Source organism: Rutilus rutilus (genome assembly GCF_951802725.1).
Source record: "Rutilus rutilus genome assembly, chromosome: 1".
In the NCBI taxonomy this organism is placed as follows: Eukaryota; Metazoa; Chordata; class Actinopteri; order Cypriniformes; family Leuciscidae; genus Rutilus; species Rutilus rutilus.
The window spans coordinates 50,092,514-50,108,916 of record NC_140209.1 but is presented as its reverse complement, the minus strand read 5'-3'; the positions used below and the strand labels follow the sequence as shown (position 1 = coordinate 50,108,916).

The 16,403-nt window shown below is 38.8% G+C and overlaps 1 protein-coding gene across 2 annotated transcripts in view; it reads right to left on the bottom strand.

Annotated features, from left to right (window-relative positions):
• Positions 1-225: 225 nt before the first annotated feature.
• wnk4b (WNK lysine deficient protein kinase 4b) overlaps positions 226-16,403 on the bottom strand; it is a 62,106-nt gene continuing 45,928 nt past the window's right edge. Inside the window, exons 8-20 of one of the 2 annotated variants that reach the window (XM_084407234.1) lie at positions 15,117-15,319; positions 14,585-14,658; positions 12,185-12,320; positions 11,860-11,976; positions 10,358-10,531; positions 9,477-9,531; positions 9,055-9,183; positions 4,655-5,523; positions 3,780-3,885; positions 2,546-3,110; positions 1,495-1,709; positions 1,022-1,116; positions 226-873 (exon numbers count right to left, since the gene is read on the bottom strand). In XM_084407234.1, the coding sequence (XP_084263360.1) occupies positions 871-873; positions 1,022-1,116; positions 1,495-1,709; positions 2,546-3,110; positions 3,780-3,885; positions 4,655-5,523; positions 9,055-9,183; positions 9,477-9,531; positions 10,358-10,531; positions 11,860-11,976; positions 12,185-12,320; positions 14,585-14,658; positions 15,117-15,319 (2,741 nt within the window). In that variant the 3' untranslated portion in view covers positions 226-870. The remainder of the gene's footprint in view (positions 874-1,021; positions 1,117-1,494; positions 1,710-2,545; positions 3,111-3,779; positions 3,886-4,654; positions 5,524-9,054; positions 9,184-9,476; positions 9,532-10,357; positions 10,532-11,859; positions 11,977-12,184; positions 12,321-14,584; positions 14,659-15,116; positions 15,320-16,403) is intronic. The other variant, XM_084407235.1, reaches the window with a different exon arrangement.

Sequence of the window (16,403 nt, the reverse complement as noted above, 5' to 3'; positions counted from 1 at the left end):
CAATGATTTCAGAACTAAGTGGTTCCAGCTCTAAATATAGATAAAACGCTTGCATTCTACATTGTTGTTTTATAATGTGGATCCACTAATCTTAGAGAAATTTGAGCCATCAGAGTTCTCTATCAAAAAAGAGAAATAAATTCATTGTCAATACTGCGAGTTATGTGAATTAAAAAAAACTATTTTGTGCAATTGGTGTCCGTGCAAAATATTTCAGCAACAAAGTCACATTTGAACTGTAATCCATGATGAAAGTTTTTACAATTTGTCAAATATATACATGATACTGTTTTATGTAAAAGCAAACCTACAGTGAGGCCTAAAAGTTCTTATAAGGACTGCATGCATTCAATTGCATCGCATTTTTACAAAAGAAAAAAAGTTAAATTGTTTACAGAACCGATTCCTTCAGGTATTTATGACTGACTGGGAGTTTGAAAATAAATATGAACTGACTAGCTGAGCTATAATTAATGCAATATGGACAAAATTATAGAGAAAAGAGCAACCACATGGACTGCCTAATAAATGGAAAAACATTTGCAATTCATACATTCAACCACCGGGGATGCTATAGCTGAAAGTGAGTGGGCATTTCTCCATAAATCTGTGCTGAGATCAGCAACTTTGAATCTTTAAACACGTTTCATATATAAAGTCTGTGCTTACAAATGCCCTGTCTCTTCAGAAAGGTAAGCAAACACCAAGCAGAGGTATAAATATTCACATCACAGCCTTTGAAGAACACACACTTGATACTACAACAAACATGTGCTCACGCACATTGGCAGTTGCATGAGGAAGCAATGTTGTCACTTCAGTCCATAAGGAAAGCAGGATAGGGGCCAAAGAGCTCCTTTGCAAAGGAAATCACTGTTGGAAAGATAAAAAAGGAAGGTCAGTGCATCTAAAGTGAGAATTCCATTAGAGGGGGTACAGAACAAACAAACAAAAAAGATACAGAAGGTGCAGAAAAGTAATAATCAATGAAAGCAAATAGAAGGTCTGTGGATACACTCACAATTCTGGCGTAATCAGTGGCAAAGGTCACTCCTTTACTGGTCCTCTCCTGTGAACCACTGCTGCTGCCGCTCACCGAGTTCTTCCGTATGATACCTGAAGTGTGTTTGAGGAAATTACAATAGCACATGTATGAGTTACTGCCATATATGCCTTCATCTATAACCAATGAATGGCTATTATAATATTACTTTGCATTCGTGTGATACCCCAAATGCCAAAGAAATATTTATTCAAAATGTAATTTCTGAAACAACTATTCTTTTCAGTTGACATCATCGAGCCCTCTTATTTTTCAACCTCATCAACAACTTGACTTCATTTTGGGATGTAGCGCTCACTTTTCATGATCCAATCAATTCCCCATGGAAACATTTAAGTCCAGTTTCACATTATTAAAGGATAAATAGGTTATGAATGCAGTTCCATGTTGAAATGTGGTTTAAAGCAATAAAAAAAACGTTGTAACTTCACCTATGGTACCTGTAGGTGGCAGTATGTCCAGTCTTTGCAGGCTATTTCGGCGAGAGGTGGGGTACCCTCCGCTCTTAGACAGGCGGCGCTGGCGACTGGACAACATGGCCGCTGGGGACACGATTCCCGGAGGGGGCACTTTACCCATCCGTTTGTAGAGCTCCTCAATCTCTAGCTTTTGAGAGGTTTCGAGAGCCTGCACCTCTGCCACGTGTCTGAGAAAGAGGGGGAAGGAGAGAGAAATGATGAGGAACAGGATAAGAAGACAACATTCTCAAGGCTTTTTAAACTTTTATCACGCAATCAGTTAATTCACAGATGATTAATCAGTCCATGAATTTAATTATTTGAATAATTATTTAAAATAAACATTTTACTAATTTAGGTTTAGATTACTGATAACTTAGTACATCTCATTCAGCAATATATCATAGGATATAGAAATAGTTTTTCTGAATTCCTGTATTTTTGCATATTTTTACACTGTATGTCATCAGATATTTAACCAAAATAATATAACTGATGTAAAAACAATTGACTGTTATGCATTAACAAAAAAAAATTCTTTAGTTCTAAATTTATTCTTAGTTCTTCAATGATGGCAAGGCGTTCAGGTCCTGATGCAGCAAAACATCTCCATGCCATCAAACTACCACCAAAATGCTTGTTGGTATGAGGTTCTTCATATGAAATGCAGGGTTTGGTTTTTGCCAAACATAGCAAGGTCCATGTGTACAAAAAAGCCCCACTTTTGATTCATTTGTCAATAAAACAAAGCAAAGACTTTTTCCACACCTGCAGACGGCTTTTCACAGCACTGAACACGTTTGGACGCGTTCAAAAATTGATTGAAATGATTTGGAATTAAACCTATAAAGGACAATGATTATTAGATTATTAGAAATTCTAAATTATTACGAGTTTGCTGTTTAACAGGTTTTACATCATGCTGAGGCACACTGTTGGAGTTTGATTAAACTCTTCATAATGTATAATGACCTGAGGGATTGTTAAATAGCCACAAGCAACCCACGAAACACTATAGGCTCACCTCTCTCTGAGTTCCTGTAGCTCCTCATACATTCCCTCGTCTTCACTCTCTGTCTCGTCGCTGCTGGCGTATGATGTGCTGCGCGTGTAGCTCATCCAAGGCTGATTTAGATTGAACTGAGGGCTCCCTGCTGAACTGTCCAGCAAACTCACACTTATCCTCCTCCGCCTCCTTTCTGTCTCCTCCTCCACCTCCTCCTCTTCTTCACCTCTACGCCCCTCGCCTGGTTCTACAACTTTTCTGTCCGGGGTTTTAGTTTCTCCAGTCCACAAGGGGGCACTCTCTGAGCTGCACAAAGTCTCACTAGGCCGTTTGGTAAGTGGTGGTGATTCATTCAGAGAGATGGGACTGCTTTCTGATTCCGCCTGTACATCTGTGCTGCTGTCTGATTGGCTGTTGTGTGCGGGGGGCGTGGTTTGGGGAACTTTTATAGGACATGTTTGAGTCGGCATGGATGTTGGCGAAGCTGTAGGGGTGGGAGTTTGTGTCGGGCTGAGAGTTGGAATGGGAATCTCCTTGCTTGGACTGACTTGGAACCGTCCCACTGTGACAATAGACTTTTTCTCTGAAAACAAGGAGACAAGGATATTTTTTAATTACAGTATGGACAGTGAACATGTTATAACAGCAAGACAATCAAAAACTAGATTTTTACATTTTCTAATTGCAATGTGAGTGGTAATAAGGGGTATAAAACTTATCAAAACTAACTGAACAATGTGCTAAGTATGCAGTGAGCTTTTACAGTCAATAGATGGCAGCTGTGTGTTTTCATTTTAGCCACTGGCAACACAATTTGACATTTTAGGAATTGGAGTTGACATGACATGGAAATAAACCTGAGCAGAATATTGCAACAAAACCAACATTTTTGTACGGCTTTAACAATCATCATTCTATCACAACCATATGATAATTCCTGTCAGATATTTTGCTAGAGGTGTTACAGGGCATGTTTATTTTCAGAAAGTCAGCAAAAACCTTTAGACTACTGCTCAAAGTTTTGGGTCTAAGATTTTTTTTAAATGTTTTTTAAATAAGTCTATTATGCTCACCAAGGATGCATTTGTTTGATAGAAAATACAGTAAAAAAAAAAAAACAGACAACTTCTTTGTGTACATGGAACCTAGGGTGTGAACTTATTTAAGGGTGTGTGTGTGTGTGTGTGTGTGTGTGTGTGTGTGTGTGTGTGTGTGTGTGTGTGTGTTTCACAAATGGAAGATTGCCACTCACCTTCAGATATAGGCGAGAGTCTGGATTTGGCTCCAATGGTATTTGTTTCAGACACTGCCAGAGATATGGATAAACTGGGGGAGGACCTTGGGGCAGGTGAGGACACCTTTTAAAACAAGTTGAAAAACATTAATAAAAGTGTTAACCCCAGAAGTCCTTCTACAGGTGCTTTAAGACATACAGTATAATAACAGACAACACCCATTTCAAATAATTGTCATGCTCAGAACAGGTTTGTCTGAGTATGCTAACAAAGATGACAGAGAGCAATGTTTCACTTAAGAGTACACCATCATATGTATATTGACAGAAACACTAAAAAGAACATATTTTGTCTTGTGTCTTTGTTTAAATGTTACACATCAGTAGAAGAACAGGTTTGGCTTTAGATGACTTTTAAGTGATAGTTCACCCGAATTTTTTTTCCTTTTTACATTGTTTCTCACCCTCATGTTGTTTCAAACTTGAAAGACTTGAGTGGAACACAAATGGAAAATGTCTTTCTCTATTACAGAATGTTCAAAATAATTTACCTAAATATATTCCATATGGCTACATTCCAATTGTTCTAAAGACATACGATAGTTTTGTTTAAGAAACAGATCGATATTTAAGTTGTTATATATTGATTAGATCTTGGCTCATTAAAAACATCAATAACATCTCGTAATGAGTCTGTTAACTGAACGTGATGATCTAAGTATGAATGTTTGTGAGCAGACAGAAGATTCTGCAATATTTTTCCTTTTGTGTTCCATAGAAGAAGAAAAAAACATACAGGTTTGGCATGTTCGATAATGCTTCAGAAGTTTCATTTTTGTCTGACCTATCCGTTTATGAAAAAGTTGTTTGTGTATGTTATTTCAAACACTCACAGTGTTTTGTGGGCTGGTAGATGTGGAGGATGGTGGTGAGCTTGTGCTTGATGGGGTGCGGGTGCTTGATGCTGAACTGTCTGTCCGCTCTCTGAGCTGTCCTATGAGATTAGACTGGCTTTCCACAAGTGGGCTACTTCTGGACACTGGAGAAGAGCTTGAGTTTGTGGGAATTGTCTGTTTAATCTCAGGAGTCGTGCATGTTCTTGGGTCCCCAAGTGGGACTACTGGTGTTTGGCTCCCTTCTTGAGGTTCAGGAACTGGTGCCGGAATCTGCGTATGAGCATCAGGGTATTGGTACATATCCATATACTGTCCGCTCATTACCCCCTGGTGGTATGGAGCATCGGCATTGCTCATGCTTGCATGCTGAGCTGGATACATGGGGCCATACCCTGGTTGAGGGGGCATTTGTGGATGAAAACCTTGAGGGATGGATCCAGCGGGTATAATGGACTGTGCAAAGTTCATAGCTAGAGAAAGAACATTGGCTAGGGAAATAAAGGGCTGCTGGGATGGCGATGGCCACATGCCTGCAGGTTGCGAACCAGGTGGAGGGGCAACTGGAAGCGGCAGATTGTTGGTTTCTGCTTGAGGAGCCATCTCGTACTGCTGAACTGGTGAAACAACAGAAGAGGACGAAGAGGAGGAGGAGCAGTTTGGGTTGCTGGGGACACGGGTGAGTGGACTTGGGTTGAGGGAGGCGTGATCCATTTGGTAGGGGTAGGCGAAGTGGGTGTTCTGAACGTAAGGTGGTTTGGTGAACTGAGGGGGCATGGCAGACATCTGATTTGGCAGATAGGACAGAACATCAGGGTGTGAGTACTGTGAGTAGTTGGGCACAGAAGACTGATAGGTCTGTGAAGAACCTGAAGGAAACAAAAATAGACAGAGGAAAACTGGGTTAAGCTCTATATACATAGTAGCAATCAAATCGCTCTTTGTTGCCAAGTCGTTGTAGTGTTCATTGCTAGGAGGGTTTCCAGCCTCTTCTCAACAAGCCATGACCTTTTATCCATTATGCCTTTACTCCAGGTTGCTCTACAAGGATTGTCCCTGGAGTAAATGTACTGAAAGGGACCATTCACACAGAACGCTTTTTTGCTTTGAAAAAGACACTGGCAGTGGAATGGGGCAAAAAAGTCTCAAAGTCTTGAGATACGTTTTTTAAAAGCTGAACAAGTTTCAGCCGCGTTTTTAGAATGCCATTTCATGCACGAGACGCTGAAAAAGACACGAGACACAAGCGCAACGGTCAAACACATCCGTCTAGCTCATTTACATAGAAAAACAATGGAAAAGTGGTGCAGTTTAATGGAAAAACGTGTTCTGTTAGAACCAGCCCTAAGGGCATTTACAGACCTGTAGACTTTGTTCCAAAACAGAGACTTCAAATGTTACAATGTTACATTTTCTTCATGGTTCAAGTCACATGTGAGTAAAACTGTCCTCTCATTAATCAAAGTGCACCTGCTTATATTCTGGGATTCCACTCATAGCGTCATCCATCAAGATGGATTGGCCAGTTTGCTCAATGGGCTTATTGTGGCTTTATCTGAAGCTATCTTTACACATTTTTATTATAAATTATGATGCCACTTGGTTCACTGGTCCAATGGGACGCATTGCTTTCTCACCACAACTGAACGGCTCCAGAGTTCATTTTCAATCAGTCAATACCACCTCGTTCAGGCGATCTCGGACAGGTTGTTTTGGTGCTGATCCTGTTTCCTCAAATCTCCAACTATTGTTAAAAATGAATCACTTTGTCAATGTCCATGTGAACGTACCTAATCACTTTCAAATTTTCAACTGAGAAATCATATGTTGAAAAAGGACTCTCTAACGTTCTTTGACCTGTCGATGCCGTGCTTGACTTTTGAAAAGACTCCACAAACATCATTGTGGCATAAAAACAAAGCCACAAACTGGGATGTGACCTCTCTCCTGAGGAGCAAACCACTTTGGAGCATTTATCAAACTCCCTGTGCAAGTCTTCTACTTCCTGTACAGATAGTGGATACAATGACACAAATAGTCATCTTGAAATAGAGCTTTTATACTGTGCACAGGCTGTGTAATACATATTGTTAGTTCTCTCAGGTAATGAAATCTACTTGTTCATTTTGAAGCAACAGGTGTCAAAAGCAAATCCTGAGATACGTCAACAATGACACTGGCGTTAACGTTTGGTCTCCATGGGGATGGGTGTTTAGAAAGCCAATTGCAAAGTGAGATACATAAGATATCAAGTTTGTTCCAGCACAGCAAATGGCGTGCAGAGAAAGAAATGACATCAGCAAAAGAAACAAGATGAAAGAGCAAGACAGAGCTAATGTTCATTATGATGCACTGAACGTCCTCAAGGGGTTCGGACTGTACTGGGTGTCTGAACATAGCACCCACTACCTGAAGAGACCAAAGATGATTGGTTCGAGCTGGAAAAGATGTGACGGTTCTGCATGAATTCCCTGCTACTACTTGAAAACAAAGAATGGCGGCTGCTGCTGGCGAACAGCGGTCTTTCGAATCGGCTTTGGCCGCGACTCTGGAGGACTTGGAAAAAAGAGTACCTGAACAACATACTCGAGTAAAGTTACAGATAAAATGATTCCATTACAAATTACAAGTCACCAATTCCAAAACGACTTGAGTAAAAGACTTAGGACCCTATTTTAACGATCTGAAACACAAGTATCAAATGTGAAACGCAAGTAACTTTGTGGGTGGATCTCGGGCCCTGTAGCTATTATACCGGCGGGATAAATTACTCTTGCGCCCAATCTAAAATGGGTTGGTCTGAAGTAGCTACATTACTCATAGGTGTGGTTTGGGCATAACGTGAAATAAACCAATCAAAGCGTCATCTCACATTCCCTTTAAAAGCAGGCGCGCTTGTTCCATGGCGGATTGCTATTATAACAGCGGATTTGCCAGGCGCATGTCAGGAGCGGTTCACAGCCGAGGAGACCGACGTTCTCGTCAGGGCCATAAAAGACAGAGAAGTGACATTGGGGATGGGAGAAACCCACCCAAATTAGCTTCGGTTAAACAGGCGTATAATAATTTGGGTAAATGTGTAAGCTAGATTTATGCCTATTTTTTCACATCTTCATGGACACCACAAAATGATTTCCCTTGTGTGGTAATATTTTTCCTTGTAATTATGTATGGTTTGCAAAAATGGCAACTGCTGTGTCTGTGTGTAGATGAGATAAGCAAAGTGTACGCGCGTTGTGGCCACATTATGGCCAAGCATGCGCCCTTAAAATAGCATCTGAATAACGCGCCACTGAAAACGCGCCACTGACTTTAGACTAGGTTTTTCCTGGTCTGTGGTGGAATTGTTTTCTGAAACTGCAAAATAGCACTGAAACTGAAACTGCGCTTGCGCCGGAACACGCCTCCTCTTTTCGCTGAACCGCCCCCGGGAGCGCAAGTTCATTCCCTAATTTACCAAAATAGGAATGATACATGCGTCGGTGTACAATGTCAATTGCGCTGGGTGCAAGATAGGGCCCTTAGGATTAAATTAGCATTTTGTCCTTTTTAGGGTCATTTGTGACATCATGTCCTGCTTTTGGTTTATTTACATGTCTTTGGTCCGTGTTGCGTTCATATTTCATTCGAACCCCACCAGAGTTCGTTTGGAAATGGACTGAGATCTTTTCAGTGGTCTTGGCTCGCTTGTTTGGTGCGCACCAGGGTTTGGATGGCAGTGTTCACACTTATCCAAATCAACCGCACTAATAAAGCAATCACACCAGGGTTCGTTTTAATCGAACCAAACATGCCAAGTGTGAAAACACCCTAAAAAAGTTGCTAATATATTGTATACTCTACAAAGTAGCCAAAAAGATAACTAATTAAATTTACTCAAATACTTTACATCACTGATACTCCGACTGACAGACTCGAGGTTGAGAAAACACATTTTATGGAATAACATAAAATACAAACAAACTACAGACCCATTGTTTGAAGAAGAAAAAAAAACATCTATTGGACTTGATTCAAGTTGCATGCAAAAACAGGTACAAAACACGTTCTATTCAGTAAATTTGACTGCCTCTATTTAACCATTTTATAGCTACACTTTTGGGTTTGCATTCAGTTCTATGTACTATAAGCACTATTTGGATATAAATGTGACCTTTATCCTCATGTAAAGTACATTTCAGCATGATCAAGTTTGTAGTAATTATTAATGGACCACTCTGATAACCATTTTATAATTTATGGATGTTATTAACACAAATTCTCAATATAGTATCACAATAGGCAGAGCTGCTTAGGAATTTTTTTTTACTGTAAAACTATGCACAATACAAAAATGAAGGAAAGAAGTGAATGATGCATAAATAAGATAAGTGGATTATTGTGCAGACAGATTAATGTACCTGTGGTGTGGAAGGATTGTGAACGCAGGGGCCGGACGGGTGGAACAGCATCAGGATCGACGTAAAAGTCGGCGCTCAGAGTAGGCGAGGAATCGCGGGTCACTGAACCTATACTGGCACCAGCATAATCTAAAGGACATACACACACAAACAGGATTATATCATGGTGGGTATTGTTTTATATTGAGCAAATTAAATGTTCTATACCCTAACCCTTAGAGAAAGCTTTTTGCATTTTTAGATTTTAATGAATACATCCCTTAAGCCATTTTTGTGAGAATCAAATACATTAATAATAAGATTCAAGACTGTATACTGATATAGAGCACACTGAGCATTTTACACATGCTTTATATGTGTTTGTGTGTATCAGTGTTTGTGTGTACGTGTGTATGTGGCCTGCATGTGTGCATGTTTGTTACCTGGCAACGAGGAGGAGGAGTGCGTGCGAGCGAGGCCCTGTGTGTAGAGATTGGGCTTTAGGGAAAAACAGAGCACATGTTAGCATTAATGTCACCATCTGGCAAAGTGACAAAGTTAGGAACACGTGTGTGAAAAGATAAGAAGACTGTCACTCAAGCACGATTAAAGTCTCCAATCACACTGTTCCAGAGGCCTTTCTCACTAATGACTGTTGCATATCGATGACTAAGTTCTCTTATTCCAATCAATGTGAGGAACACACCGTGTTTTTGTGAATTGTTATCACTAACATGACACCAGAAGATTGGATTTCTGAACCACAACATCTAAAGCTCACAGTAAACAAATGAACTCTAAACCAGACACACAAATAAAAGTAAAACCTCTTATATGAAAACCACTGAATATGTATTCAACATCAAGATTTAAACGTTTCCTGTAACTTATTTCCCCTTGAGTTCAATTTAAATGGTCCTGTAGTGTGACAAATTACTTGTTATAACAGTTTAGAGTTTCTAAATTAAAGAATGAAAAAACTGTAAAATGTATAATACAAATAATTATAAAAAACTATATATATATATATATATATATAAAATAAATATAAAAAACATAATATAAATAATTATAGAATGATAAAAACAGTGGATCCACATATGTTATTGTTCCTTTATTATATTATACATTTATTTAATTTTTTACCACACACATACAGTTTATTATGGCTGTCAAATCCTTTTAAAATCCGTAACGAGTAAAATTGTACGTTCTATCTATGTATGTATATACATATATATATATATAAAATTTTAATATTTTTAGAATAAAAAATAATAAAATAAAAAATGTTTATTAATTTTTATAAATTATAAAAACACACCTGTGAAGCAGACAGTGTGCCGACACCGCTCAGGTAAGGCAAGCGACCGGTTTCTCTCGGATCGAGTGGTTCCAAAGGCTCTCTCCTCATCAGGGCTTCTGCTCGACGGATGATATCTCTCATGCGGTGAATGAATCCCTCTCTCTCCCCAGGTAGGATAAACTCATTATGTACCTAAAAGGAGTGCAAAGAGACCAATAAGTTAATTGGGTTAATGTAATTTGGAGTCTTCTTGAGCAGACTTTATTAATGAGTTCAAAGGTCTCGTTCAAAGGTACTGGAATTAAACACAGAGCAGTGAACAAAGACATGTACTCATAATGCAGCAAAGAGAAACACTACCGTCTATTTTAGACTCCTATATCCAGTCTCAAGGCTATGGACAGGCTGATCAAAACAACTTTTAGTCACAGCGAGCTAACACAAAGAAGCCAAAGAAAGAAGCTAACAAAAGTGATGTTCAGAAAACACACTCACCCAGATTCCGTTTTACATAAATATATTTAGCCTCATATCAATACTGACAAAAGTTGAACTGTTTTTAACCTGATAAAACACAGAGATGGGTCACAGCGGTCCAACACAACACATGTTTCCATGGAAAAATATTATAGTAGCAACACGAAAAACAGAAATACATTTTCCAGTGATTTTCAGAGCTAACCCATACGCAAAAGAAATATATTTGAAATATATTTTCAGAGTATATTTTGGAATATATGCAAATATTTGAAATTGGCCCAATAAACATATTTCACACTTAACATCATATATTTTTGTTATATTTCAGAATATATTTAAATGTATTTGGAATATATGCCACATATATTTTTGACACTTTTGGGGACCCATACAGAAAAAAATACATTGAAATATATTCTGAAATATAACAAAAATATATGATGTTAAGTGTGAAATATATTTATTGGGCCAATTTCAAATGTTTGCATATATTCCAAAATATACTCTGAAAATATATTTCAAATATATTTATTTTGTGTATGGGAATTGAGAATGTGGTGATAAACATTTCAAACCGGTTCTTTCTCCTGTATGCAAAAAATATGTCAAATATTGCTGACAAGTCACAATGGACACATAAGAACTGGTTTTCCACTGGTAACTGTAGATGCAACAAAATGTTTTAGATGAACAGGTGAGAAAAATTGTGCATAGATTTTCCACTGTGCGTTTGAGGTTGCAGAGTTTGTGCAAACACAGAAGCTGAAACATCAACACTTCTCATGGTGTAAATCAGTTCTCACAAGGAGGGCTTATGTGTGTCCTTGTGTCCTCTTTGACGTCCATAACTTTTAACTTACAGACATTCAGTGAAGTAGTGAAGACCAGGGGCAATTGCAACACGTTTTATATTTTCCTTCAATACAGACTATTATTACAATAAAAATTGTATTATTGTAAATTATGAAATTATTAATGTATTTTTACAAAATTAAAAATAAATATATCTTCTTTTTTTTTTCGCTGTGATGCTAGCTCACCATCACTGTAGCGATGTCTTCTGGGTTGTCTCCATCCAGATCAAATTTAAATGTCACCATCTTGCTGTTATGAGTCTGTAGTTGACACTCTACAACCCGATCCACTTTATCTGACAGCTGCATGTAGAAAGACACAGGCAGGGAATGAGGTGAGAACATTTATGAGAATATTACAAAAAAGCCATTGATTTTGAAAGCAGTTATCAATAAAAAAAAATAAAAAATTTGAGTTAGACACATTTACAGCCTCAGTATCAGCAGACTGTAAGGTTGGGAACCACGTCAGGACAGTTAATTAAAGCTAGGTAATTGACTGATGAGTCACCCCAGTGATGCGTAGCCTTGAGCGAGCTCTCTTCCTGAGCAGCTTGGTTCCGGTGCGTTTGTTCTGACCTTTCCCGCTCCTCTCCGAAAGACCCTCGTTTCCGTCACTCAAACCAGAGGTGACATCAGAAGCGTAGCTGTTCCGAGAGGAAGGATATAAAACACATGGTGACATTCCGAGTTCCTGAATTTCACAGAACTCGACTTCACAGAATGTTCCTTTAACCAATTTACCATAAGCACAAAAAAGGCCAAGTCATTTAAGATAGCTCTTCTTAAATCAGGTTGAACTAATTCAGTATAATGAAGCTGTGTCCTTGTGTACACATTTTACCATATGCTACCTTTGCTTTGCCTTCGTCAGGCTTCCAACAGAAATGCTTTTTAGGGGATTATGCTCCCCTGAGGTAAATCATTCCCATTAATGCTCTTACCACTAGTGTATGTGTATGTATGTGTGTGTGCCTGTATATGAGAAAGGAACTGCTCTCCACTGGAGCATTACAGCCACCGTGGGTATACGTGGCACGTTGGTCAGTTGGTGAGTAAGATTACAGCTCTCACAGCTGGGATCAGATCCACATTTTCTTGACGTCAAAACATCCACATTCACACACATACTGAGGGAGGTAAACAACAGTCTTTTTATCGGACTGATTCTGTGTTCACAGCATAACAGGTTAAGAGCAGGATGAAGACTTTAAAGTGAATTAATTTTGTCGAATTTTGACATACAGTGGGTACGGAAAGTATTCAGACTCCCTTAAATTTTTCACTCTTTGTTATAGTGCAGCCATTTGCTAAAATCATTTAAGTTCATTTTTTTTCCTCATTATTGTACACACAGCACCCCATATTGACAGAAAAACACAGAATTGTTGACATTTTTGCACATTTATTAAAAAAGAAAAACTGAAATATCACATGGTCCTAAGTATACAGACCCTTTGCTGTGACACTCATATATTTAACTCAGGTGCTGTCCATTTCTTCTGATCATCCTTGAGATGGTTCTACACCTTCATTTGAGTCCAGCTGTGTTTGATTATACTGATTGGACTTGATTAGGAAAGCCACACACCTGTCTATATAAGACCTTACAGCTCACAGTGCATGTCAGAGCAAATGAGAATCATGAGGTCAAAGGAACTGCCTGAAGAGCTCAGAGACAGAATTGTGGCAAGGCACAGATCTGGCCAAGGTTACAAAAAAAAATCTGCTGCACTTAAGGTTCCTAAGAGCACAGTGGCCTCCATAATCCTTAAATGGAAGACGTTTGGGACGACCAGAACCCTTCCTAGAGCTGGCCGTCCGGCCAAACTGAGCTATCGGGGGAGAAGAGCCTTGGTGAGAGAGGTAAAGAAGAACCCAAAGATCACTGTGGCTGAGCTCCAGAGATGCAGTCAGGAGATGGGAGAAAGTTGTAGTAAGTCAACCATCACTGCAGCCATCCACCAGTCGGGGCTTTATGGCAGAGTGGCCTGACGGAAGCCTCTCCTCAGTGCAAGACACATGAAAGCACACCTGAAGGACTCCGAGATGGTGATAAATAAGATTCTCTGGTCTGATGAGACCAAGATAAAACTTTTTGGCCTTAATTCTAAGCGGTATGTGTGGAGAGAACCAGGCACTGCTCATCACCTGTCCAATACAGTCTCAACAGTGAAGCATGGTGGTGGCAGCATCATGCTGTGGGGGTGTTTTTCAGCTGCAGGGACAGGACGACTGGTTGCAATCGAGGGAAAGATGAATGCGGCCAAGTACAGGAATATCCTGGACGAAAACCTTCTCCAGAGTGCTCTGGACCTCAGACTGGGCCGAAGGTTCACCTTCCAACAAGACAATGACCCTAAGCACACAGCTAAAATAATGAAGGAGTGGCTTCACAACAACTCCGTGACTGTTCTTGAATAGCCCAGCCAGAGCCCTGACTTAAACCCAATTGAGCATCTCTGGAGAGACCTGAAAATGGCTGTCCACCAACGTTTACCATCCAACCTGACAGAACTGGAGAGGATCTGCAAGGAGGAATGGCAGAGGATACCCAAATCCAGGTGTGAAAAACTTGTTGCATCTTTCCCAAAAAGACTCATGGCTGTATTAGATCAAAAGGGTGCTTCTACTAAATACTGAGCAAAGGGTCTGAATACTTAGGACCATGTGATATTTCAGTTTTTCTTTTTTAATAAATGTGCAAAAATGTCAACAATTCTGTGTTTTTCTGTCAATATGGGGTGCTGTGTGTACAATAATGAGGAAAAAAAAAAGAACTTAAATGATTTTAGCAACTGGCTGCAATATAACAAAGAGTGAAAAATTTAAGGGGGTCTGAATACTTTCCGTACCCACTGTATATCCCCCGATTAGTGCATAGGGAACTGTTAATCAGAACTCAGCTTACCTGTCGACAGGAGAGGAAAAACCACTGGCACTTCCTGACTGGGTCCTCTCTGTATTTTGGGACACAGCAATGCTCTGTGGGTGGGCCAGTGAAAAATTATTAGCAATGCAAATTATAACTCATTCAAATGAGCATTTTATTTGATGGTTTAAACACATTTAGGGCATTTTAAAACTGCTTTCTGTAGTGTCAGTCAGAAATGCTCAACCATTATGTATACAAACATTCAAAAGTTTGGGGTTATTAAAATTGTACTGCTTATTAAGATTTTAATGCTTACAAAGGGTGAATTTATTTTTATCTAAATATACAGTAAAACATTAATACTGTGAAACAATATTACAATAGTTTTCTATTTTAATATAATTTAAAATGTTATTTTGAATAACATGTTATGCTGAATTTTCAGCAGCCATTACTCCAGTCTTTGAACAATTGCCATTCTCCATTCTCCAAAGGGTAGGTTGGATAATATATCAAACAATCATAACTCTCCATCATTTTAAGCATCCCATTCTCACTGGTAACCTACCGAGGGGAAACGGAGAGCTGGGATTGCAGCAGCTGGAGTGGGAGTGGCTTCAGTGGGTGGAGCTTCAACGGGTGGGGTTTCCACACGAGGTGCTCCACTGGTCGGTTGTGGAACTGTGAAGGGTTGGTTTGTTACTGGAGCTCGAGACTCTGAAGGGTCCTGAAGCCCAGAGGGGCTAAGGTAGCCGTCCGTCTCACAGTCAGCTGCCATGGTCATCGTCATTCAACCAAACAAAAGAAAAATTGTTTGTTAGTGTGCAGCTAACTCTTACTGCTAAGTGCATATAGATGTCATGTGTGACCCAGCAAGGCACCAGATTATACAGTGACTTTTATGGAGGTTGCTTATTTTAAAGGAATTTTTCCATTTTTCAATCTGTTGAATTATTGAATGTACACTACACTTTGTTTGTGTTTGGTTAGATTTTTTAAATGTTTTTGAAAAATGTCTCTTGCGATCACAAGGGCTGCATTTGTTTGATTAAAATATAGTAAACATATAGTAATGATGTGAATTGTGAAATATTATAACAATTAAAAATATCTTTTCTATTGTAATATATTTTAAAATGTAATTTATTCTTGTGATGGCAAAGCTGAATTTTCAGCATCATTACAGTGTCACATGATCCTTCAGAAATCATTCTAATTTGCCGATTTGGTGCTCAAGAAACGTTATCAAAGTTGTAGTGCTTAATATTTTTGTGGAAACTATAATGCATTTTTTCAGGATTATTTGATGAATAGAAAGATCAGAAGAACATTTGAAATATAAATCTTTTGTAACAGTATGTCTTCACTGTCACTTTTGATCAATTTAATGTATCCTTACTGAAACACCTTTAAAAAAAATCTTACTGACCCTGAAACCTTTGGACAGTAGTTTATTGGTGATATATAAATCTATAATGATACATAACATCCTCACTAATTGGAGCCAAAATGGAACGAATAGAAATCGAGTGACAAACAAACAGTCAATTATTTAAATTTATTTTTCTTTAGTGGTAAAAAGTTGTTTCAAATCAGTCCGGCCCAAATTAAAACCTTGAACTTTTCAAAATCGAATTTACCCTTTTAAATTGACATGAAAGTAAACATTCTGTACATGCAAATGGTCCAGTAATAAAGATCTGCCGCCATACAATGTAGCAACTGTTTATCCACTAACAAGTAAATCATGTTGTTTTTAAAGGACATTTGGTCATGAGAAACATGTTTAAAGTTTTGGCTGGTCATCATGGGAAACGTGTGGATCAACATCCTCACTTCTGATGGAACAACATTA